General features: G+C 41.5%; 1 protein-coding gene across 3 annotated transcripts; it reads right to left on the bottom strand.

Annotated features, from left to right (window-relative positions):
- Positions 1 to 538: 538 nt before the first annotated feature.
- Positions 539 to 23,853, bottom strand: ptp4a2b (protein tyrosine phosphatase 4A2b). Of its 3 annotated transcripts, none has more exons than XM_034236744.1 (7): positions 23,629 to 23,853; positions 5,638 to 5,930; positions 5,215 to 5,323; positions 5,038 to 5,130; positions 4,817 to 4,947; positions 2,499 to 2,573; positions 539 to 1,739 (listed from the first exon to the last, which is right to left on the bottom strand). In XM_034236744.1, the coding sequence occupies exons 2-7, from the start codon at positions 5,640 to 5,642 to the stop codon at positions 1,628 to 1,630; spliced, it is 525 nt and encodes a 174-aa protein (XP_034092635.1). In that variant the 5' UTR covers positions 5,643 to 5,930; positions 23,629 to 23,853; the 3' UTR covers positions 539 to 1,627. The 3 variants fall into 3 exon arrangements, with proteins under 3 accessions (XP_034092635.1, XP_034092636.1, XP_034092637.1); XM_034236745.1 differs by lacking the exon at positions 23,629 to 23,853 and adding an exon at positions 22,297 to 22,314; XM_034236746.1 differs by lacking the exon at positions 2,499 to 2,573.
- Between the last annotated feature and the right edge of the window lie 1,198 nt (positions 23,854 to 25,051).

The raw sequence follows: 25,051 nt of genomic DNA, 5'->3' as shown, positions 1-25,051 counted from the left end.
TAGGCCAGACTTTGACTGACATGGACCATGAGCACACTGTCTGTGACACCAAGAGTGTGAGTAATGACCAAGTGCAACGTGGTGACTCAATTTAAAAATAAGATTTGGAAAACGGGACTGCTTTGGGACTATTGATTTACACTAAATGGCTAACACATCTGTAGCAGAGATAATGTTATCTCAAGTGTCAATTTTTTGCTTGTTTATCCAATAAAATACAAAAATATATATGTTAATAATTTAGTTTTTGAGAGAAGGGGTGGGATTAAATAAGTGTAAACTTCTTCCCCCCCCTTTTCGGATGTGTAATTAAGTAGATCATTAGTTTATATATAATTTACAAGTCAATAATATTTGTCTTTATCAATATGACACTGTTTAAGTTTGTATTGTATAATAATTCTCATGTTTAATTGTATCGTTAGTTATTTTTTGTTTTACACATTCGGAAAAAAAAATCGAATCAATGTGATTTCAAACTACATCCGCATACCACAATATCATTTGACAACATTCAACACAGAAACCAAGACAAACATTTGCTTTTTATTTCAATTTATTTATCTTTAAAGAACCAATACGAATTGGGGATGTTTTCAAAATGGGTACAATGATAAAAAACTGACCATTTCATTCTTCTCCACCTTGTCTTTCAGATTGAATCTTAGGCTCTGTGTGTGTGGTTAAATATGCATATTTTTAGGGAAGTCCTATTGTAGCCCCGTAAAGGAGAACTCATGAGAGCAGGAAAAGTACCTGTTGTTGAGTTTTTTCCTGTTAAACTGACGGTATGAAGTGTATGTGTATGCGGCAGGGTTTGGTGGGCTTATCTGAGGTGGACTGATTATTGCACTCCAACAAGATTTAAAAAAAAGATGAAATAAAAGACATGGCTCTCAAAGGATAAAAAACAACAACAAAACTATTGGATAACAAAGTGTCCTTGCCCCTGCCAAACTCATAACTGCCACACATATCATATCTCGTGAATAAATATTGCAGACATATTCAAACTGAGTGAACCCCTAAAACTGAAAGTGACGTTAAGCAAGTGAAGGGAAAAAAGAAAACATTACTGCATTTTCTGGTGAACCTTTGAGTTTTTGTGCAAATAAAAATAACACCCCAATACCAAAATATGGACAGTCACAATGTGTTCAAAGTTTAAAAATGTATTTTTAAAAAGGTACATTATTCTGGCCTAAAATATCAATAATTATGTGGAAATAAAATTCATTAAACATTTCACCTTGGTTTTTTTGTAAAAATAAAAATTCACAAAATGGAAAATGCTATTTCATGGTTACAACTGAAACAAAAAACAAAAAATAAAAAACAGGATGGACTCAAGTTGAAAAATTGTGGCCCATGGTTGAACAGTGTAACCGGGAGGCGGGCCTTTCTGTGTGCTTTGACCTTCCATTCATTGGTTCGGCTGGTGGATCCACAGATCTGGTTTCATTCATTCCATCACTCGCTAGCTCTCTGATCATTTAGCCATGACTCAGTGTTAACAAATCATCACAATAATTACTGATAGCACTCTTCATTTTTTTTTTTTATTAATCTCCCCGTGTTGGGAGATCCCCCACATGATGCGCATAAGAAAGATGCACCGACAGAGAGCCTACTGCACGCAGCAGTTGTGGCTGTTGGTATCCTTGAACCGCAGACGCATTTTGGGTCTGTATTTCTCGAGGTAAAGAAGCTGTTTGGAGTTGAAGGCTCCACGTCTCTTCCTGTGGAAAGCAGAGGGAAAAGGGGAGGAATGAGATTAGGATAATAATATCCACAGAAGAGAACACTATGGTTATTACTGTAATGATATGCATTATAATGAACGTGTTGCAAACCTACCTTTTATTTTTAGAATATATATTTTGTTTAGAATATAGATTCAAGTATTTTTCCATGTGTAGGCAAATATACTTTCACTCTTTCTGACAGACAACACCACTGATATCTTAAAATGAGGGTTGGGTGACAGTGTAGACAGACATTTCCTTAGATTAAGAGTTACTTAAAGGTTGGCTGCATTTATAATAAAGACTGGAAACAGAAGCAAACGGCTAGCTTTGCTCAGTCCAACGCAACACAATCCACCGGCCAGCCCGACTAACGCTCAATAATTAACATGTTATATGACGTTTGTTTAATCTGTACAAATAAAGTAGTAAAAAGATCAAATGGGGTCAATGTGCAATCATGCTGGGATGGGAGCAGTCACTTCCTGGACTCTCAGCCAGAGGGTTACAACTTTGTTTAGTTTTTGTGTTGTAGTACCATTTCTAGAAAGATCACTTTTTTTTATTTAGTCTATAGACTGACAAATGTCAATATTCATAAACAGACCAAGAAACAAAAATCTGATTTAACTGTTTAAATTGATTTGAGCAATAAACCAGATAGATTATTTTTTTTATTCAGACACTACCGACTGATTTAAGACTCGACCTTTATTAAAACCTTAAAGCACAAAAGTAAGGAGGTGTACTCACTGCCTTATGAACTGCACAGCATCCTCATACTTCATCCCACTTTCAATGAGGGCTAAGGCCACCAAGACTGGAGCTCTGAGAGGTGAAGAAATCCAACGCACCCGTTCAAGGAGACAGCGAGAGAATCACAGAAAGAGAGAGGGAGAACAGAAGATTAAATGCCAAGGTCCACAGGGCTCCATAGTAATATGGTGGAGGGGCAGGGAGGGGGGGTTTAAACCTGGGAAAGAGGGCCTGGGAAATCAACAGGGGGTGCACAGGTTCAGTGTTGCCCTGCTGAGGCACGGTGCTCACACCCTGGGCCTCTCGCACACACAAAGCTGTGATAAGTTACAGTAAGACAACCTTCCGCTTTCTCACCAGATGAGAGAACAAATAAATATAAAAACGTACTAGTCCACTTGGAGGGTCAAAACTCAGTGCTGATAGGGCATTTCCTTCAGAAGGCTTTTCTCTCACACAATTCAAGGGGTGGTGTGTGAGAAGGGAACGAGAAGAAAAAACCGGTGCGATAGTGTGGAACGAGGGATGAGAATATTGTTGAAAAAAGGGACAAACAACAACAAGGCACGCTGCTGCAGCCTCCCACACTGAAAGCACCCAAACGACTGCAGTAAACACCGGACGGGGAAGAAGAGATGAACTCAGAAAACTCAGTCTGACCAACACCGGTAATTATAGAACCTCTGGAATGCCCCAGCGATGCAAAATGCTGGAAGCCATTGAGGAACTTATCGACTTATTTTGCACTTGCGGTCCGGAAAGACTCTTTCACACCAGTTCGCCCACGTCATGTGCTTCTGCCTTCTTTGTTTTCACACTTGTGTTGTTATTCGCTAGAACTTCTCGTCTGTAACTCACTGACACATTGGTCTGCGAGTATGAGCACAGCCTCATGACCAACGGAAAGACCACATGCAAATGTTATTTCCTTTTATTTGCAGGTCCAGAGGCGACAGAATGTTATCGTTTAGGATAGATAACTTAAACACCTATTTGCATATCACTGACAGGAGCAGGAAGAGCGATTAGTGTACATTTATGACGAGACAGGAAAAACAGGGACAAGTGCAGCACGTCCAGTTTCACACCTAGCCAAGCCAGCACAAGGGTGTGTGATGAATACTGAAGAAGTGATAATAAAGATGGAGTTGAAACAAGGACAATAACGGTATATTAGCAGAACAAGCAGACCTATGTATACTCTTGAAACCTGTCGATTAGTTATTTAGTTGTGTGTGTTAACTGACTCTTACAGAGCACCAAAAAAACCTCTGAAGAGTGGATGGTCACCACATTGAGAATAGCTGTTCCACCTTAAACAGGGTAAGTCCACCTTAACTTAGCTGAAGCCATTGTTGTCACTAGCTTATGGGAAAGACTCTTTTGACTTTTATCAGCAGGTTGCAACCACGAAACAGGAAGTGGGCTCTTGGCCCTAAAACCAGTTCTAATCTGGCCCCATTCGACTGCCCGTAAAGAAACAGTAACTAAATACGTCACACTTACGGGCGCTGAGCAAACTGACAAGAACGCGACCACACACTTGTAAAAAACCCACAATTGTTTGAGGCAACACTAACCAGGCAGAGTGTGATACCGTTTGTTTTTACCGTACTTTTAATGACCATCCGTTCGCTCTCATTTCCCGTTTTGAAGACCAGCACACCGCCTCATACGTCTTCCTGTAGACTTTATTATAGCAGTCATCGGGTGGAATCAGAACATGTGTGCAAAGTAGAATCATAATAAAAAATGTGCTGGTAAAATGTGCCTGTAGAAAACGGCACATGATGTCATGATGGATCCGATTAGCTTCGGTTGCTATGCTATCTCACCTGTCACCTGTGAAACTTTAATAACGGCGTTGTGATGCCAAAAAGCGTCAATTCAGAATGAAACGCATTCACGGGGGATATGCTTTAGTTGCTTGTGCTGCCGTGAGTTAAAAGTAGACTAAACTCCGGTGGACGAGCAGCTCTGCAGCGCCCGGTAAATGCAGCTGAACCACATTAATAAACAATGAACAACTGCACTCTGGGAAAGAGTATAACGTTGGAGGAGTCGTTCTATAATTTGATCTGGCTTCGTATGATTTATAGCAACATGAGCATCGACCCGACACAGTCTGCCGTTGGTGTTGTTGTTGTTGACGTAAACGGTGACGTCACGACGCAGCAGGCTCTGGGCAGTGGAAACACAACTGGGGCTACAAATAAGAACCAGTTCGGAACCAGAAAAAGCACGGAGCTAGAACGGGAACTGGTTTGGTGGGAAAGGGGTAATAAGTAAGCAAAGTAATGCAGCTGTCCACTCACCGGCCCAGTCCTGCCACACAGTGCACAGCGACGCAGCAGCCGGGCTCCTCTCTGAACTTGGTGTTGAGCAGCTTGAGCCAGTCGTCCACAATCTGGGTGGGCGGAGGAGCGCCATCATCAAAGGGCCAGTCCTATGGGAGCGAGAAGAAGACCGTAAGATAAATAGGATAAACATACAATAAGAAAGGCTGCTAGAAATGTGTGTGTGTGTCAATTCTTACAATGACCTGAATCCCCTCCTTCTCTACTGGAGTCTTATCGTAGGTGGCATCACAAACTCTCACCAGTGTGTTCACATCACAGTTCTTCAAGTCCTGGAATACATCAAAAAGAGAGGATGTTAAACACAGGACTAGCAAACAAACCGAAGACCGATGGAAGCACAGGTGTGTTCATACCTCGGTGAACTTGTTGAGTGTGGCGTTGGTGGGGTTGTGAGTGATGAGGAACCTCATGGCCTCGTGGTTAATCTCGACTGCAGCGGGGCGGTTCATGTTGGCGAGACGGCTTTAAAAACAATTACAATAAAAATACTCTTACAAAACGAAAGCGACTTTGGCTCAGAAGAAGTCAGCAAAGACTGCTAGGAGAATTGTGAATTCATAAAAAGGGCAGAATAAATAAAAATGACAACACGTGGTGGAGAATGGGTCACGAGGACAACAGGTGTTCAACTATGGGATGATGCACACAGAAAAGGGTAACAAAACAGATAGACGAGTCCACAGTACTCCGGGATGTGAAAAATGAATATATACAAAACCGGGAAAAAATGTAATGAAAAAGAAAAAGATGGAGAGACTATCCAGGAGTCAGTTTACCCCATTCAGGAGAGCTGTTTGTGATTGGCTGTTCGAGGAGAAAGCAGAGGGCAAAGACTCGTCGTATTGGTTGGGGCAGGGCAGGGCAGTCGGGCCAAGGACTACGCGGTATCCCAGAGGGACTTTGGATTAGACAGCAGTTCCTAGTATGCTGGAAATCAGGGGGGTTTCTGGGTAGCGTAGTCCCTTGGGGGGCGGCCGATTCACTTCTCCACGGAGGTGAGGTGCTGTGCCTGGCAGAATTCCCCGCTCACACACGCCATATAGGTATGGCTCAAGTCGACACAGAAAACCTGCAAAAAGAAAACACAACGTTAAAACCCTGAACTAAGAACATCCATAACATTATGCATCACTTGTATATAGACTCATATGGCACTACTTCTATTCTATTTTATTGTATTTACTTGCACTATTTTATCGTGTCGCACTGTTTGAGGAGCCTGGGAACTAAGATTTTCACTACACTGTAGCTATGTACGAATGACAATAAAAGCCTTGAATCCTTGAAGAAGAAAATAAACATGAGTGATGACATCAAACACACCTGCTAGTGACAGAGACATGCAATCATTGTTTGATTTGAATAACCAATGTGTTGTATTTCAGCAGCTGAATATGCAAAACTGAGTGAACAATATTCAACAATACCATCGTGATCATCAATTCATGCTCCCCTAATTGGACGACAGTGAAAAAAATCTTCTCAAGTTTTTGATGATGCAGCATAGATGGAGATACTTTACACTAAACAGAAAATAGTTAACTCGCAATATACATTTAGAAATGATGTGATATCATTTTCTTAGCCTTACACCAACCTCGAGCTGGACAGTATATGAATATCCTGATAGAAGGCCACATATTGTTGTTTCAGATATCTTAATATTGCATAAGTGTTGTCTATTCTACACCGCCCATTCTATGCCACACCTTTCACAACATAAAACTGATTTCACAATCCTTTGTGACATTTTATATTCATTCATAAAAAAGAAAAATGGAGGAAGAATGCTGCATCTTAAAATTAAACGGACATCTTAACATTTTCAAGTCCAGAAACTCAAGAAAAGGCACCGTCATGGTCTGCCCACCTTTTAGCCTTAGCTGTTCACCTTTGGATTACATCACCGCTTTCAATTTAACACCTGTCTGTCACCAAAATGGAAACTAATAATATGCTCAGTATGGAGTGCACACACACGTAGGGCGTCTTACAGCACAGGTAATGTCTGGTTTGTAACAAGCCAGAGAGGGAGCAGTCAAACTGTGCCAAGTCCTTGATAGTCTAAACCCAGCCGCCACAAACTGGCTGGAGCCGTCTCAGAGCCACACACACACACACACACACACCCAACACACACACACACACACACACACACACACCACACACACCACACACCACACACACACACACACACCACATCACACACACCACCACAACACACACACACCACACACACACACACACACACACACACACACACACACACACACACACACACACACACACACCACACACACACACACACACATCGACATCACACACCCACACACAACCACACACACACACACACACACACCACACACACACACCACACACACACCACACACACACACACACACACACACACACACACACACACACACACACACACACACACACACACACACACACACACACACACCACACACACACCCAAACACACACACACACACACACCACACACACACACACACACACACCCACACACACACACACACACACACACACTGGTGGGTGGGAAGCAGAGAGAAAGGGCTTGGACTTCAGCACCGTGTCACAGGCAGTAGTCACAAGGTGAGGATTGCCGGGTGGGCCAAGCTTCAAACAGGCCGAAGTTTTTAGTCTCACGCTCTTTCTTTTCACCTTCTTGAGACAAGAATCTGCGTCTGATTTCCTCTTGCTTGCTCGGGGTATTTAACCTAACTGTAAGAAAGCATATACCATTTTTTATTGAGTCTATAACCCTACCTGCTTGATTTTCAGTATGTTTTTCTAAAAAGACCCGGTTAAGGACTAGCCATCGAATTGTTAGCAATAGGGATGCTCCGATCGCCGATCCGATCGAGTGGGCGGGGCCTAAATGGAAGATTTAAACATCACTTTAAATCTTCCATTTAAAGTGATGTTTAAAACTCAGTTAATGGGGCTCATTAACTGGAGCTTCCACAAACAACAATCAACTTAATTATTACATTCAAATGATGTATATTATTCAAGTTTACATTCACTTTGGATAATAACACGGGAGAAATGAGCGGAAGCGCTCTCTTTTCCTCTCTCTCTCTCTCTCCCCCTCTCTCCCCCTCTCTCCCTCTCCTGACAGCCTGTCAGTAGCCTATCTCATGCAGCTCACTGATCCAGTAATGAGAGACCCGACAGTGAAGAATACATATATGTATAACTAGTTTAGCTAGTTCCAGAGGTAGATAAAATAGCTAAGTGTGTTAGGTCTAACTCTTGTGTGTTTCGCTGCGCTTACCTGTCTGGCGGGCGGAGCTGCAGGATTTCTGCTTCACACACGTTGCATACCACTATTTTACTGTCTTTTTCGGACACCTTAAAATAATGCCAGACCGGTGAAGCCATTTTGGCGAGCTTGTTTAGCCACACACAGAGAAAAGTGTCATGTATTTTACGTCATGCTCTCGCGATCGGCATGTGAGCACCGATCGATCGGTAGAGAGTGAGTATCGGCCGATATCGATTGAACCTTGAACCGATCCTCCGTTAAATGCCAAGTACAGAGCCGCTGTCGTGTGGATGTATCAACCATAAATGTCTCTCCCCCCCCCTCAGTCTTTTATACTTGGCAACACTCAGAAAACAGCCTTGGTTTTTCTTGCATGATGGCCAAGATCCTCAGTGACGTCTTAATTACCGCCTCGGAGCGGTACCGAACACAATGTGGCATTACGGCATGCAGACAACTGAAGCTGGGGGAAAAGGGTAACCGGATGTTAAAAGGCTCGTCTGCTTCTGATCCTCCAGAAAGGCGAGGGTGAACCTGACCGTGGAAAGTGGAGTAGACAGTAAAGAGAGCCTGAAACATGGAGGGAAAAACTGAAGAGAAAAGAGCTAGCAGACACACCAAGGACACCACAATGACAGCTTATGCTAAAAGATGAAAAGCAGCTGGTTTGTGGATGGTTGCCCAGAAGCACCAAGTGACTTCATACTAGGGCTGCTCAATTCATTTAATCACGAAAACAACGTAATCGAAATAAAACCATTATTTGTTTTTTTCTTCAGTTGAATTAAACTTAAAGTTCAGGGTAATCAACTGTTAAAAACATACTGCTCCAATTGTTTTCTCCAATAAATGGATGTTTTCAAAGTCAATGAATAATCGCAACTCCAATTATTGACCCAAATAATCGAGATTATGATTTTTGCCATAATCCAGCAGCCCTACTTCATACAGTCTGCCTTTCAAATGCATTCAAAAGGAGCGTTAGAAAGAGCAAGATGGCTATTTTCAAAGATCACACGGGTATAAACGGAGACATGAAAAAAGTCAACGCTTCATTAACCAAACATAAAAGCAGATTGGTTAAGTTGTGTTATTTTTCAATATAGTGTAGACAACTAAAAGTGTTGTCTAAGTGCTGAGTGAGCTTGTCAATAGAGAAGTGGGTAAACTGTGGTAATACCAGGTCTGCGCTGCCTGGAACCCACATGCAAATCACTCTGACATTTGCAAACCGGTTCTGCAGACACACACTGCACAGATGAGAAGAACAAAACAAACACACACTGTTTGTTTAAGAAAACACATGGGCTTTCACCACACAGGAAGCAATGTGCATGTTGTACACCTCCTTCAGCTCAGTTAAACATGGGTGGGAGATATGCAGTTTCACTTTAGATGAACAATCTAGAAGAAAGCATACAGTCATTTGTAGCTGCACCTGATATTTACATTTATTATAGACCAGTCTTCCCATATTATAAAAAGGTCAATCTGTGTGTCCTTATGTCCAAAAGTACTTCGAAGGATGCAGTTTCCTAAACTATGTTTTAGCCTGCCTTCTTTTTTCACACACTAACTATCATACTTAAATGATTCAGGGTTCCTGCCGGTTTCACCAACTCAAATGTAAGACTTTTTAAGACCACTTTGAATAGAATTTAAGACAAGAAGAAATACGTCCCATAATTACTTACAAAGTAAATGTATTCATGTTCAACATAAGAGCGATGACTGAGCACACAGAACTTTGTTTGACAAAAAGTGTGTGTGTGTAAAATCCGATAATTTTTAAGACCTAAATCGTATGCAAGACCTTTCTTATTTTTTTGATCATATTCAAGACTTTTTAAGGCCTTAAATTCTGATTATCAAATGTAAGACTTTAAGACCCCGCGGGAACCCTGTGATTAACAAAAGGGTCATATTTCATCCAAACTAATGATTTCTTCTCTACAGTCATTGTATTGATTGTCTTGGCAAAGCTACAAATCGCCTTCAGTGACCCCGGAGAAAGAACAGAAGGAGAGAGATGGGAAGTGTGAGAGAGCAGGAAGAGTACTTGCTGATAAGGGCTGCGATATCTTAGGACAGAAAAGGACACAAAAAATTATAAACAGGTGATACAATCTCTAAAGACTGGGAATCAGGGCATGGGTATCCTGCAAGCGCTAACTCATCACCTTTGGGTGATTCAAGTCTTTTCTAGCAAAGCATTAAACCCGTCAGGTTTTTAAAAATGAATGATGTAACACCTGTTTAAATGTTACGTGATTTGAAAATATAGGGCAACTGCTCCTTATCGTTGTCATACAGTAGCAGATTATATGACTTCATATTTTCAATGGACAGCTCCTAATATCAGCCATAGATAGGAAGACTGTGGACGTTATTGCAGCTAAAGTGCAAGGAGCCAACTGCTACAGTGGGAGTCCTAATTGAAAGCCTTCCACATTGTTAAGGGTTTCACTGCCATGGGACTCTATCATTATAGAGCGAAGGCAGCTCTTCCCAACACTCGATAGCCAATCCTCATCATTTGCGCACCACTACAGCTTTAAACATACACTATGTACCAGTGGCGAACTGTGTCTATCACAACTGGACCTTCTGTAGACACACACAAACCCTCCGCCGCCTGGTTGCTTTACAAAACCACTGAAATGCGTAGGGCATGGACCGAGAAGGACAAACAAATCAACGTAATATTACAGATCAGATTCTCATTTAACATACATTTCATTTATATAATTAAATCGAGTTTGTTTTATCCGAGTGTTCCAGGGTATTCTCTGAATACCTTGAAGGCCCTGACGGTTCACCACTGCTCTGTACACAGTGGAGATAGCCACAAGCTGGCTGGGGCAATACGTTTGCCACAAGGGCGAGGGGGTTATTCTAAAATTAGCAAGGAAAACACACACAAGTAAATGAGCCCAAATGTCTGGATGGGATATACAGACTGGTGGTAAAACAGACTTTTACACAGAATGTGGAATGTCTGAGTCTACGTTCTTACCCCCTTGTGAGAGCTGTTAGTATGGCAAGCAGCCCTGTGTTGCTCTGAGGTTGTCTCACTGCTGTTTTGACTGGAGGCAGACCGGGAGTGACCAGACTGTACTGCCTTGAAGCAGCTGGAGGGCTTCTCCGCTGTGTGGGAGCGGCATGGACGGCACGAGAAAGATAAAGGCTCTGACACTCTTGGCCCACATACCCACCTGCTTGCTACACTCATTGCACCCACTTCTCCTTTCTGACAACTTTGTAGAAGAGTATAAACACAAACGCATAACAACAAGGTGAAAGGGAAGTAGTGTGTTCTCATTTCAAATGTCCAAATAAAGCCTTATGATCTGGAACTCGCAGGAGTGGGAAACTATTGACAGCCACAGTCAAACCAGCAGTCAATCAGTGGGAATAAAAAAACGAGGCCAAATGTTACATGTTTTCATTCCTGTGACCTCTTTGAATACCATAAAAAAAAAGATACGCTTGGAAATGTCAAGGAGGTAATAGTTACATAAGGAAAGCTGGTAAGATGTGAAGAAAAATCAAGACGACACAACAATGGATACGTCAAATTAAACAAGTGGTTATGACCGCAAATGAAAAAAGGCAAGTTTTGAGCTTGGCAGGGAATGTGGCAGAGATAAAACAGAGGATCAGTGGTCCCAGCTGGTTCATGTCAGTGACTCAATTAAGTTGATAGGATGGGTGGGAGATTGTTGAATTGGAGCCGTTTTTCAACCCAACTTTGTGCTCATACGAACCGCAAAGTAGAGATAAAGAGGGCACTCGTTCATCCCAAATGAGTGCTGGGAAACGAAGAGAAAAAGCAACAGCTGGCAGACCTCAATGACAGTGAAAAGCTAAACAGAGGACAAATGTGTGCGGAAAAGCTCATATTTCGACTTTAAGGGTGTTTTTCAGTTATTTTTCTGGACGTTGCAGAAGTTGCATTCAGTGAGGTGTGAAAGTTAGTATCAAACTTTAGTGTGCGTCAGAAAAGCCATAACTTGTCCACTTCAAAACGGTAATGCGGGTCACCTACATAGGGATGGGTATCGTTAAGGTTTTAACGGTACTACTACTTTTATCGATACCGCTTATCGATCCGGTCTTTTGTCGGTTCTTTTGGAGAGAAAAAATAAGGTAAACTAACTAAACAAATTGTGAACAAAACTAACATTGCTTTTTATTTAAATTAAATAAATAATATTTCACATCAAAAGAAATAATGTTTTAACAAATCGTATTAAATAATCTGATGACAGAATAGCTGAAACTTAAATACAAAATAAATAACTGTTACCTCTAATCATTAACCCATGTTTGTGTAATGGAGTTAACTCCGTGTGTTGCTGCTAGCATACATAACACCTGACGTGGAAACGTTACTCGTGGATGGAGCTACAGAGCTGCTAGAAAGACGGTTGAACCCGGTACATTCCTCCGTCTGAACGTGGAGCACTTTTACTAAATGTTTAGATAACCTGCTCGTGTTACCGCCCTTACATGCTAAACTCTTATTGCACTCTTGGTAACGAGCATTGTCCACCTCGAGACGGGTAAAGTTTAACCACAAGTCGGAGCGTGCCTTAAAACTGGATAACATCTCGAAAACGATGGAATTGCATTATCAAAACAGCTGTCGCAGTTACCAAATTTGACAAGCCAGGCGCAGGAAGTGGTTTGTCCCCGCGACAACGTTTTCAGGTGTCTTTCCTTTTTCACCCAGCATGCAACAAGGTCACGTTAATCCTCTGATCTGGGCTCTGCGCTTCATGTCTGCCACTTTTTTCTGTTGAAAGCGTTTCAACTTTTGGTTAAACGCCAATTACGACTGTATCATCCTACAAGTACTGTGCGACCCTTTTGATTATCAGGGACAGGATATGCATCAACGGTATGTTTAGTTTGTCCTTTAAGGTTTCAATCCATCAGAGACGCAGCATGCATACCTAGCAACATCAGTGTGTTTTGCATTTAACAACAAACAAGTGTTTAGCTTAATATATCATAGCATAAGCACAAAGGAAATTCCTTCCCCAAAACAAAAACTATTTATGCAATGTCACATTCAAAGGCAGGACTCGTTCCCCTTTCGCATGTCAGCTGACACTAAGTAACAGTAAGTAACCTTTAGATGTTCACATGTTTGACGTAGTTTGAAAGAAAGCCAACCTTCAGTTATAGCTCCCAAACAAATGTTGCTTTAAAGTTCTTGGGCCTTAAAAGACTGAAAATGATCTTAATGTAACATTGTACGTCCTTAGTGCATCACAGACATTAGGGAATTCACTTCATGCTCAAAGAGGACGAGAGTGTGCTCTGGACTCGTCGGGACAGTCCAAGACTGACGGGGCCCGTCAAATGCGGAGTGTGGTGACAGGTCAACACACCATTCAGAAAACAGTACACACATAAAGGAAATAGTGTGCACCACCCTCCCTGGCCATCAGTCATGTTTGAAAACACAAAAAGACAAACCGACATGCAAGCAAAAAAGCAAACACACATAACTACACTAGTTAAGCTACTAATCCTTTTTACTGAGCCTCACCAGTTGATGTAGTGTAACAAGCAAGAATGAAAACTCTAGGCATGCTGGGACAGGAAGGCACAGAGATAGAGGCTATGAGCGAAACTCCCAAAACAGATCCGAAGCTTTTGCCGTGTCTCCTATGAGCAGAACACCCCCGGGGTTTGCAAACAGGAGCGTCAAGCTGAAAGTGATATTCAAGTCGGTAGATTATGTGTGGCCTCATGCTTTGTTGACTGAATTCTGATAACATGACCGCCCATTACTTTCTGAGAATGTAACAGAGTGGAAGTCCTTTCTAAGAACAGCACCTTTACTTCACCTGCCATGAGGGTAGGGTAGGGAAGGGTTCGTTGCGTGGGAGACCCTAACACCAAACCACAACAGACTCCAGGATGCCATTTATACACAAAGAGCTGGATTTGTGTGTACAGAGCCTGGAGTCAGCCGGGTTGAGTTTCCTTTTTTTTTATACATTTAACAGAAAGTTGTATTCACACGAGGTTTGAGAATATGGGCTTTCTGTCTTACAAAGCTTGAAAATGGCATCACCCAAGCCGCTTAGTTCCTGGATCCTAGATATTGATTTCAATATTTGATCGCATATAAACTCAAGTATGGTAAGTAGTACTATCTTGGCTAAATTGTACTTGAAATCATTTCAGACTTCACCAAATAAATATACAAATACTTTTTTTCCAGCTGCTGACTCCCAGAAACTGCTCTAGAACTTAAATCGCACAAATGTATGCTATTCTATGTTATCTATTCGACTTCTCTAAAACACATCACATGATTTATTATCGAAGAGGCCATTGTTGACAAGACATTTCTAAAAAAGAATACAAAAATGTAACATTTGAAGAAGAAATGACCCGTCTCTTCCAAGGTTTAAGGGAAATCCATTAAATAACTTAATGAACACATTTGAAAGTCAAATTCAGTAACTTCATCTGCAGGTTTAAATATCTTGTGCAGCGACTCTTACATTTGTGCAGTATCACACGGCAGCATTATTACGTGTATACATGTATGAATGGAGTAACACAAAGCAGCACAGCAAAGATCTGTGAATGAGTAATAATAAAAGGCTCCTTGGACCGAGTTTCCTAATCAGAGATTTATAATTGCAGGGCTCGACATTATAATTGGCCCGCTGGCCCGGAAGCACTATTTAGACACCCCGGGCCAGCATGACGTACTTTCCACTTGCCCGCTCGGGCCACTAAAAATATTGTTTAAAAAAAATGGTTTCCTGTGGTATTGGTATTTTGATTAGCAATTTTGTTCAATTGTTTCGTTTATCAACGCTACAACATAGCGTTTCGTGAGTCGCGCAGCGCGAGCGGGCTCCTTCACTTCTGACTATCGCGCCACCTAACCATTCGCCAAAAATGTTTTTAATACCAGCGGTAACCGGCCAAGCGCAGGGCAAAAAACAATCTTCAAATAAAAGAAAGTCACCGGAGGAGTTCAAGGAGAGTGACAGGGAGCATGAGAAGAAGAGGGAGAGAAAGTTTCAGCCAGCTGATCGATGGAGTTGGCTTCTATAGAGTGGTGCAGTGACGCATCCTAAAACCCTTTTATAATCTATCGATTAGATTTATGATTCGAACATTATAAAAGTAGGGTAGACATGTGGAGATTATCCAGCTGAACAAAACGTGCATTTATCAAACCGGTTTGTTTTCCACAGACCTTATTTCCAGCTATTTTCCAAAACCCTGTGGAGAAATCCCATTGCTTTTTGTCGAGGGAACCAGCAGCTTACTTCCTGGTTTTAGGACGCGTCACTGCACCTCTCAATATGATGCCAATACAAACAAGGTCTTCTGTCGGCTCTGTACATCAATGCCGACCTATGCTGACAAGTAAGTGAAGAGTAGAACATATAAAGGTATTGGCTTTAGGGAGATGTCCCAGCAGTTTAGGAGAATGAAGGATCTAATCTGATCTATAGCCATTACATGTCTAACTCCTGATGACAGGAAGGCAGAAAGCGCATTATACAAATAATAATACTCATAATAGCAGACATTTTTTAACAATGACCACAATATCATTATTTTAATAAACCAAATATGAACAATTGAGGAAGAACTGATTGTTCAAATGTTGTAGTACAAGTAGTAATGTAGTTAGTGCATAAATTACTTTTTTGGATGAATGTGGTTACAATGGTGGGGCCAGTGACAATACAATTCCACCGGCCCGGAGGACCAGTGGCTTTTTACCCTTAATGTCTACCCCTGAATTGGGACATGAATCACAACTAGTCATGTCTGTGTTTACCTGCCTAACGCAGCCTGACTCAGGGTTGTGGTTGTCTCAGTTTAAAATATAAAACGTGTGTCTTTCCCAGCTGGATTACCACAGACCCCTGAGATGTACAGGCTCCCCACTTTGGGAAGGAAATGGATTTAAAAGAAAACCACAGGACACGATGTCTCTAAGGCAGGGGTGTCCAAACTACTGCCCGGGGGCCAAATGCGGCCCGCAGGCCATTTAGAATCGGCCCTCAGCAAATAAAAAATGTATAATGAAATATGGCCCACAAATTAAACTTGTGCTTTTCTTATATTGTACTTCTTAAATATATATGTAAAAATATATTACACAGTAGTATTCATGTGTTAATCAGCTAGGGGTGCAAATACCGGTTACTGGCGGCTACGGTATACCGTACCGAAATCAGATCCGATTTTTTTATATAAAGTTAGGCGTAATATCCTTAAACTCACGCCCAAACCGCCAGCCAATCAGATCGCGCGTCTTGCAACGGTCTTGCAACGGTCTTGGCTTGATTGCCAAGCAACGCCCTTCACCTTCCTCAAGAAGGTCTGAGCCTTTCGGTTAGCTTTTGTTTTTTCATTAGCCCGATGTCGGCTAAAGTGTGGCTGCATATGACTGCGAGTCTGAATGGTGGGGTCTGTAACCACTGCCAGTCTGAATGGTGGGGTCTGTAACCACTGCCAGTCTGAATGGTGGGGTCTGTAACCACTGCCAGTCTGAATGGTGGGGTCTGTAACCACTGCCAGTCTGAATGGTGGGGTCTGTAACCACTGCCAGTCTGAATGGTGGGGTCTGTAACCACTGCCAGTCTGAATGGTGGGGTCTGTAACCACTGCCAGTCTGAATGGTGGGGTCTGTAACCACTGCCAGTCTGAATGGTGGGGTCTGTAACCACTGCCAGTCTGAATGGTGGGGTCTGTAACCACTGCGAGAAGTTTATTTATGGGAAAGGCGGCAACACAACCTCTCAAAACATTTGCTACTGTCACATCAAATCAGAGTACAGGAATGTACAGTCTTCAAGCCCGTGTTGTCAAACGTGTTTTCATTGTTTGTTCAGTACTAAAAGGTCGAAGTCCCACAATTAATTTTAATATTCATTTGACATGTTAACTATATCATAAAGCGCTTCAATTGTTCCCTTATGCAACATGAAAGTATCACGATATGTATCGGTATCATTCAGTGGTATCGGTATCGTAAAAAAGTCAACGATATGCATCCCTATAATCAGCCCACTTTCAAAAAGAAAGCCCAATGACTTATTTACACAACAAACTTGAAATAGACCCTTCATATTTCATCTTATTATAATCACAGAGGCTTCTGTTTTAAGGAATGAGCTGCCAACAAGATCAATTAAACCCTATAGAGAGATGCGATGTTGGCTGTTTTTTTCTTACAGCATATTCATGTATCAAGCCTAATTTACCTACATTTTGCCAACTTATCATTTAACTTATGAGGCAATATACCGCTACAAGTGGCCCAGCCCTTCGTATATTTTACTGAATGTGGCCCTCGGTGAAAAAAATGTGGACACCTCTGCTCTAAGGAGAAAGAAAGCAAAGGGAGGCACAAACCGAAACGGTACAAAGATCTTGTGGTCATCAAAATGAAACCGAAATGGCAAAACGAAGATATGTCTTTAAAATCTTTATTATTAAGACTTTCCATTTAAACTAGCTTGTAAACAAAACACCCCTCCTTTTGTATGTGGGTGGACTGTGTTGATCAAGCCTCGAAATAGGTTGGGGGTCCAGACACTTTGTGAATGCCACCCTCCAACCAAACAGACCTCAAAGCTGCCTACAAGTCGGATTCTTCAAGCCACGACAGACCTCTTAAAAAAGGGTTTAAAGATTCACGCGCTTTGTTAAAAAAATTGGCAAATGTCTGTAGAGAGGGCATGCGAGGAAAGAAGCATCAGAAGTTAACGGAACTGACAAAGGGCTTAGTACCAGTGTGCTCTCTGACAGAAAAGGAATGCTGGATGAGACTTTATATAAGAATACTGCTGTAGGGCAAAATTGGTGGTTTTTAACAAGTATTTTGTTACACAACAGGAGCCTTATTTAGAAAACACAACAATTAAAGCCAACTTCTTAACATAACAAGTAAAAAAGGTTGAAAATAGCGTAAAAGCTCTGATATAACAGGATGCCGTGACGACGATAGCTTGAACCCTGGGGTACTGATGCAAAGCTTTTAGGTTGACGGGCTTAAATATGTATATGCTTTTAGGTTGACAGGCAGTTTAAATGATAGATTGCTTGCCTGATTATTTTGGTCTGTAAAACAAACAATTAAAAAGACAGTCCACTTGTTTTCATGTTACCATACATTGACAGTGGCCTTTCATTTGGTAAGACACTGATCAGTGAAGACACTGCTTTGCAGGCAACACAGTAACTAGACACGAGTCAATACTTTGCAATAATATATTGCAGTTTCAAAATAATTTAAAAAACAGACATCATGCATATATACACATTGTTAGGCTACATACTGGCTCAAAGGAACAGACAAGAATGCATGTGTCATGGCACGGGGAAGAACTCAACTGCTGTTGCGATTCTTTTTTGAACACTTCTGCAACATTTAAATTAGTCTAAAAACATGCCTTCTGCATATAACACAAAGACCGGTTCTGCGGTTTGTCAGAGCAGAGACAGAACAAACATTTATTCAATACAGAAACTGTGAAGTCCTTCTTGTTTACATCCACTTATCTCTAACTGTAACCTTCATCTGTATCAGCAGCTTGGTATATAATGTTGATGCAAATAGGTGTGCGCCTTAGGTACATCTGCTTTGTCATTGAATGCTTCCGACGCTGAATCAAGCCTTCTATATTAACCATTCGTAATCGATATTTCTATCAAACTGAGAAATCTAAATGATACGTGCGTAAAAAGATTATGATGGCAGTCCCATCCAAGTATCATTTTTGGTTGACAAGCATCCTCATTATGTCCCGTATTCAGTACAACAGGTTGCATCTCTCTGCTCCCGGAGGACAGGAGCTAATCTTCCCGCAGAGTGCTTGTTGCTCACGCTGCGTGTGTCCGTGTAAACGTGCTGGAGAGGAGGGGGCGGAGAATATGTATCCTCCTTATTACCATGGACAGACGAGCACCCCGTGCGCACGTACTCACGCATGGCAAAGCCCACTTATCACAGTGCTTTGTAGGCTCTGAGTGAGCACAGATAAACATTGTGATGATCAAAGGCCTCTGATAGCGCTTAGGGGGGGAAGGAAAAGACTGATCCGTCTCTGGAAAGGACTGAAAGAGTCCTGCGCTCAATACCCTGGAAATGGGAATGACAAGAGGAAAACATAACCGAACAAAAGCCTGTTCTGTTGTTGTTGAAGCTTAGTAGCACTTTTAATCACACTTGTCAACAGATTAAACACCTGACTGATAGACTGATGACATAAGGCAACTAGTTAAAGAGACAGGAGAAAAACGTACCAACTGTCATACACCGCTGAATGGGATTTCATGCAATGCCTAAATAATTAATCTAGCATAAAACTATCCGTGTACATTCAGGATTACTTATTAAATATAATTGAGACATTCCTGGTTAGAGCCATAAATGATTGAAACGTTAACCCGTGTCAGTTTGAATATTTACCTAATGTTATAATGGATCACTAAAGCTTGGTTAAAAACTCATCCGTTCAGAACATCCATGGATATGATGTTGCAATGAAGTTTAAAGTAAGTCAGGCGACAGGGGAAAGTTGCCCATTATTTTGTGTTTAATGAGATACTATCATTCTATAGATATGTGTACAAAGAAATAGATTGTATTCTTCGAAGCTGCAACCACCCAAAGAAAGGATAGTTACCTTTACTTTTTTCCTTACGTTCAAATTCTCAGGTTTAGTGACATTATTCAGCCATCTATAAGCTCCTTTGTCACAATCGACTCCAGATAAAAACATCTCCGTGTCTGGGCAGACATTTGTCACAGCAGTGATACACACCTCCACCTGTTTCCCAACACGCTAAAGCATGAACAGTGAGTACTAAAGCTGGCAGGAGGCTAAGATCTGCACAACAATAATACAGATGATTCAATGTGAACACAAGGCGTGTCCTCCCAGTTAAATAACTGACGGACACTTTCTGGGGCGATAAACCAGTTCTAGAGACTAAAGGTGTGGGTGTGTCTGGATTGTGACTCCGTCTTGTTATTTAGATGTCAGAAATATTCAGAGTCAATGTAGGACACAATGATGACAGTAATTAGTCTCAACTAATCATAGTGATTTTCTAATCTAAAATAAGTTTGATTACAGGAGGCCCGACACTCAGAGAAGAGAAGTCTGCTCGCATTTTCCCCGAGGGGCAGAGTCCCACTGTGGCGTCCATTCTTCTGACATTTGGAAACGAAGTTGGCCCTGTGACAGCGGCATCGAGGGATGCCTGTTGCCATACCAACGATTATCTCAGCAGTAGCAACAAGTGCTCCTGGTGGGAATTGTGGTGTCCCTTATGAAGAAATCAGAGAAGAGCAATGGTGCTCTTTAAATATTCACAGAGCAAAGATGGAGAAGCAGTAGGGGGGTGCAGCCCATAAGCACTGATCTAGAACCTGTGATCTTAAAATCAGCTTTAAGTACAACATATTTTTTCCTGCGATTATAGCCACAATTAATTAGTTTGAAGTCGTGTTGTGAGAGGTAGTCAACGATGTATTGCGTTTTATAAGCTGCTTAAGGAAATGGAGAAAAAGCCATGCTCCAGTGATAAGCATAACAGTGCCTAGGCAATAGAAACAACACAGTAAGCTTGTTTAGGTGTAATAACCAAGCATTCTCTAGACTACAGTTGCTTCAAACCTAGAACCCTTTCTAGATCAAGGTGAGCAACAACATACAAACAGCTCTAATAACAATAACAACATGCTTTACAATAGCATGTTTTGGCATTGACAGTGTGTTCCCCTGCTATCAGCAGCTGTAACTAGACATGGACACTGTAAACACAAATAACAAAGGAGGATCCTATTCCTACCTGTTGCTATAGCTTCAAAAGGCAGCCTTGCACAGCAGCATCTAGAAGTCAGAGGTGTCAGTCTGGCAGGCACTGCTATAGAGCCACTGCCTTTGCTTCATCCCAGCGCTGTGGCAACAACAGTAAACGAACATCGTGCCGAGTAGGGCATGATTAACCAACACACAGGATGAGAAACACACAAGGTACCCATGGCTACTAATGCATAATTATATATGGCTTTTCACTAAACTGCTGGAAATGTGAAGAGAACAAAAGTATGGGCATCTAAACCTGGCTTTCCACTTTGGGATGATTTCAACACAACAAATGTGCTCTGGAGCCAAGGATCTTAGCAGGCGAACACATAGTAAAACCAAAGCTTGTGTTCCATTCTCAACACTACCAGACACCCGGGGGCATAACTCGATTTTAAATTGGCCAAATCTGTTAAGCCAGCCACTGTGGAACGGGCCTCTTCAACCCTACCTTTCAACACTCACAGCCACCCTGTGGCTAGATGGGCCGCCTGCCAGCAGGCCACAACATAGGTGCTCCTCTCCCCCAGTAACCTCCTCTGTAAATTGGTGTCATGTTACTGTACACTGGGCTCACCTTTCTCAGTTACGGTAACCAAGGCTGAGAACTTCTCCACTTGTCACATTGCCTTTCTTCATGCTGCCTGTAGACAACGCAACCACCAGTCTGTTGGTGTGAAAATGTCATGCAAGCACTCAGCTAGATTTAGAACCGATACAAGAGATTCAGTCTTTATGTACACCAAATGAAACAAGCCGAACACGGCTGGCAAAATGAAGATATTTCTTTCTCAAAGTCCAACCATGATGCCGCAAAATGAAGGTTAGGATTGCCTTTGCATAGCTTACAAATGTGCACAACAATGAGATAAAGTGAGTTTGACTTGAAGTGTGGTATCCCATGAATGTGCACTGAGAGAAGCAAGCTATTTCTAGATTGGACTGTCGATTAACTTTACCATAAAGAAGGTCACAAGTATGAGTGACCTACTTCCACAATAACATCTGAATAGAGAATAAAGACTTAGTGATACTGCATCAAGTTTTTTTCATTTTCATGAAGAATGTCTTTGTTATTGTTGCAGTTATTGGAATTGAACACTTACTAGTAATACCAGGAATATCATGTTACTTCTACCCTAATTGCTATGCCCTCAGTTTGTTTGGAAGATTGATGGCATTGAACGGATCACATCTTCTATATTATCTGCAGGCAAATTGGGTCACCTTGCACTGACTCATAGGCAGGAATGTAATTAGCTTACCTGTTACACCAGTTACTCATTGACGCATCCACCCATGTTGTTAGGAGTGTTCAAAGCTATTCATTTGTATCAGCCACCCACTAGAATGTATTCCAGAGCAGAGACTGAAACCATAGGAAGGTCATAAATTGAAAACTGAGAGGCATGGGAATGTGCTGCGGCCTTTAGTGTCACAGCTGCTCTAGTCAACTTCCTCCCCAAGTGCATTTCCTCATTTTACTTCATCCAACAAAGCTAAATGGCGAGGTGCCTTAAAAAAACAGACAAGGCTACATTAGATACTCACAAAACCTCAATGCTAGCTATATTTTGACATGAAAGGCTGGCGAATAATAACGGAGTAAAACCCGGCTAGTTAACAATAAAGACAGCAGTTTGACAATACCCAAGACACGATGAAATAGACCGGATATATCGATAACTTAATTGTGTTATTAATATGTAAGCCTGACATGTGGCTTCAATAATGAGTCAACCATGCTCTGGGTCAAGATCTGTCACAAAGGGCGGAAGGCAGTTAGCTCAGCCGCCATCTATACCTCAAGCTTCTCACTACTACCGACGTCTGTCGAGTCCACTACCAAACACCAGAAGAAGCACAAAAACCACTGGAAATCACAACAGCTGGTTATATTTTACACATCTTTAAAAATGTGATGCTGTCGTCAATGCCAAGACAGTAGTTAAAACCGAAACATCGTTAATGTTAAGCTGGATGTTTATGAGAAAAGCTACCTTTACTGATACCAATAGCTCATTGTGCTGCTATGGGTAACATTAGCCCTTATTTAATAAAATTGCGGACGACGTTCAGTGTAGACAACATGGCAAAATACATATACTGTGTCGTTTTTCAAATGATAACCAAGTGGTACCACAATAATACTGCTAGTCAAATGTATGAAGATGTGTCTTATTGTTATTCTAGGAAGTAGCCATAGCCTTGCTAGCATGCTAACGAAGCTATATTGGTTAGCATGTTAGCTCATCTCCGTCACTTTGCTTTTCCCAGCAGCGTTTGAGGAGAAGACAGAGATACGACTCGCTATTCTAGAGATAACATACTTGAGGACGGGAATAATAATGAAATGAATACACTTTGGCACAATGTGATAATGGTGCGTAGCCAATATTTTCAGCGAGCTAATGTGGCTACACTCAAGTCTTATCATACATGTAACTTACTTTAGCTCCCTTGTGTTGTGTTGTGCTAATCATCTCAACAAAATGTAGCCCAACTTCTACCCTCCTGCGGATCTGTGTAGCTGCGATCATATCAGAGACAAGTTCAAACGGGTCAGTAATAGTTATTTAGGTTTATTAGGTACTTACAAAGAGCAGGTTGAACATTGAAATCCCGTGACTACCCCGGAGAAAGTGGAGGGAGTGTAGAAAAGCGCTGCTAGGTCCTCTTCAATGTGGCAGCTTGCTTGAATTCTCGTCGGAGGTCGGGAACTGTTGTTGGGGAGGAGCCTCCTCAGTCAGCCACACCTTCAGGGACCGTCGGAAATATTACGAGGAAGCCCAAGTAAATGGCAAGTCAACACAGTGTGAAAACAACTGGGAAATATGTTACTCTCTATGGCACCAGAGTGTTTTGTAATATTAAAACCGTGGCCCTACATCGAGGTGCATATGTGTGTGCACAAGTCATGTATTTATCTTTAAAAACAACAACAACAAATAAACACATTTGTTTGTCTTCTTCAGAGCTGTGTTTAAGATTGTTTTTCATGTTTAAAGAGTAGGACTAAACACATGCTAGTACTGGAGAAGAGGTTTGGGTTATTTTGTGCTCTGAAGTGAAGCATAAAAGCTGCAATCATTTTTAAGTGGCCTACTGCCAACATGTGCATGACATTTGTTTGACATGCAAGCTTCTCTATTTGTTTTACTGTTGTAACCCTGTATGTATACAGTCTATGGTTTTATCACAATGTTTGTCAATTACTTACACATATTAATTATATTACAGCAGCAGTTATTTATATTTACAAGAACACCTGTGAGCAAGTATGTAAATTGTAAATAAGCCATATGTATGTCAAATATGTCTTATATGTCTTAAATGATATGATGAATTGGAAATGGGGGACCCTGATGTAAACTAGACGAAAGTCTTTCTCTGGTCTGCATCCCCTTAACAATTGTATGTTTTGAGCTGTACTGTACTGTACCCAATATACAAGCTGTTAATAAACTTTTCAATCAATCAAGTCAAGTCGCCAAGTCCTCTGGCTGGATGTACGAGTTCACCGGGGTCACATGAATGCAGCATGGAGGCTCTTGCGTCAGAGCGACGTAAGAAGAATCCGGGTGCACGGTGACGACAGTTCCAGAAAATAGTTGAACATTAGTACGCCTGCGATCATCACATGTTGCTTTGTGACATTAGTTATATAACTAACGTGTGTATCCAATAACATATCAAGTTGTTCTACTGGCCTTCTAAGAAACGCATGTGGTAGGACATCGGAGAGTCTTTGGACCTCATCAAGGTTGGTCTAAAGTAGCCTAATTCTACTTATATTGACGTTTTTTGTCGAATTATGTCTGTATGTTAACAAAAATGCATGCATGTTTGGACCATTTATGTTCAATGGATACCACTACAGTTTTACACACTGCTCCAAGTCCCTCTTCTTAGGTCAATTTCCCCTACTTTTTGTGCTTCTAAACACAGGGAACACCAAAACACAGTTTCATGTTATTCTCATTTTAAGAGGACTTTTGGTTATCAACAAATGAATGTGCA

Source organism: Gymnodraco acuticeps, unplaced genomic scaffold (genome assembly GCF_902827175.1).
Source record: "Gymnodraco acuticeps unplaced genomic scaffold, fGymAcu1.1, whole genome shotgun sequence".
Lineage (NCBI taxonomy): Eukaryota > Metazoa > Chordata > Actinopteri > Perciformes > Bathydraconidae > Gymnodraco > Gymnodraco acuticeps.
Note: the sequence above shows the minus strand (reverse complement) of the source record. Positions and strands in the feature narration are given on the sequence as shown.

What these genes read in the sequence shown, in the direction of transcription:
- ptp4a2b (XM_034236744.1), bottom strand. An exon ending in CACTCAACAAGTTCACCGAG is followed by an intron (nt 5,131 to 5,214) that starts GTATGAACACAC and finishes GATGTATTCCAG; the next exon opens with GACTTGAAGAACTGTGATGT. An exon ending in TGTGTGGCAGGACTGGGCCG is followed by an intron (nt 2,574 to 4,816) that starts GTGAGTGGACAG and finishes TTCACCTCTCAG; the next exon opens with AGCTCCAGTCTTGGTGGCCT.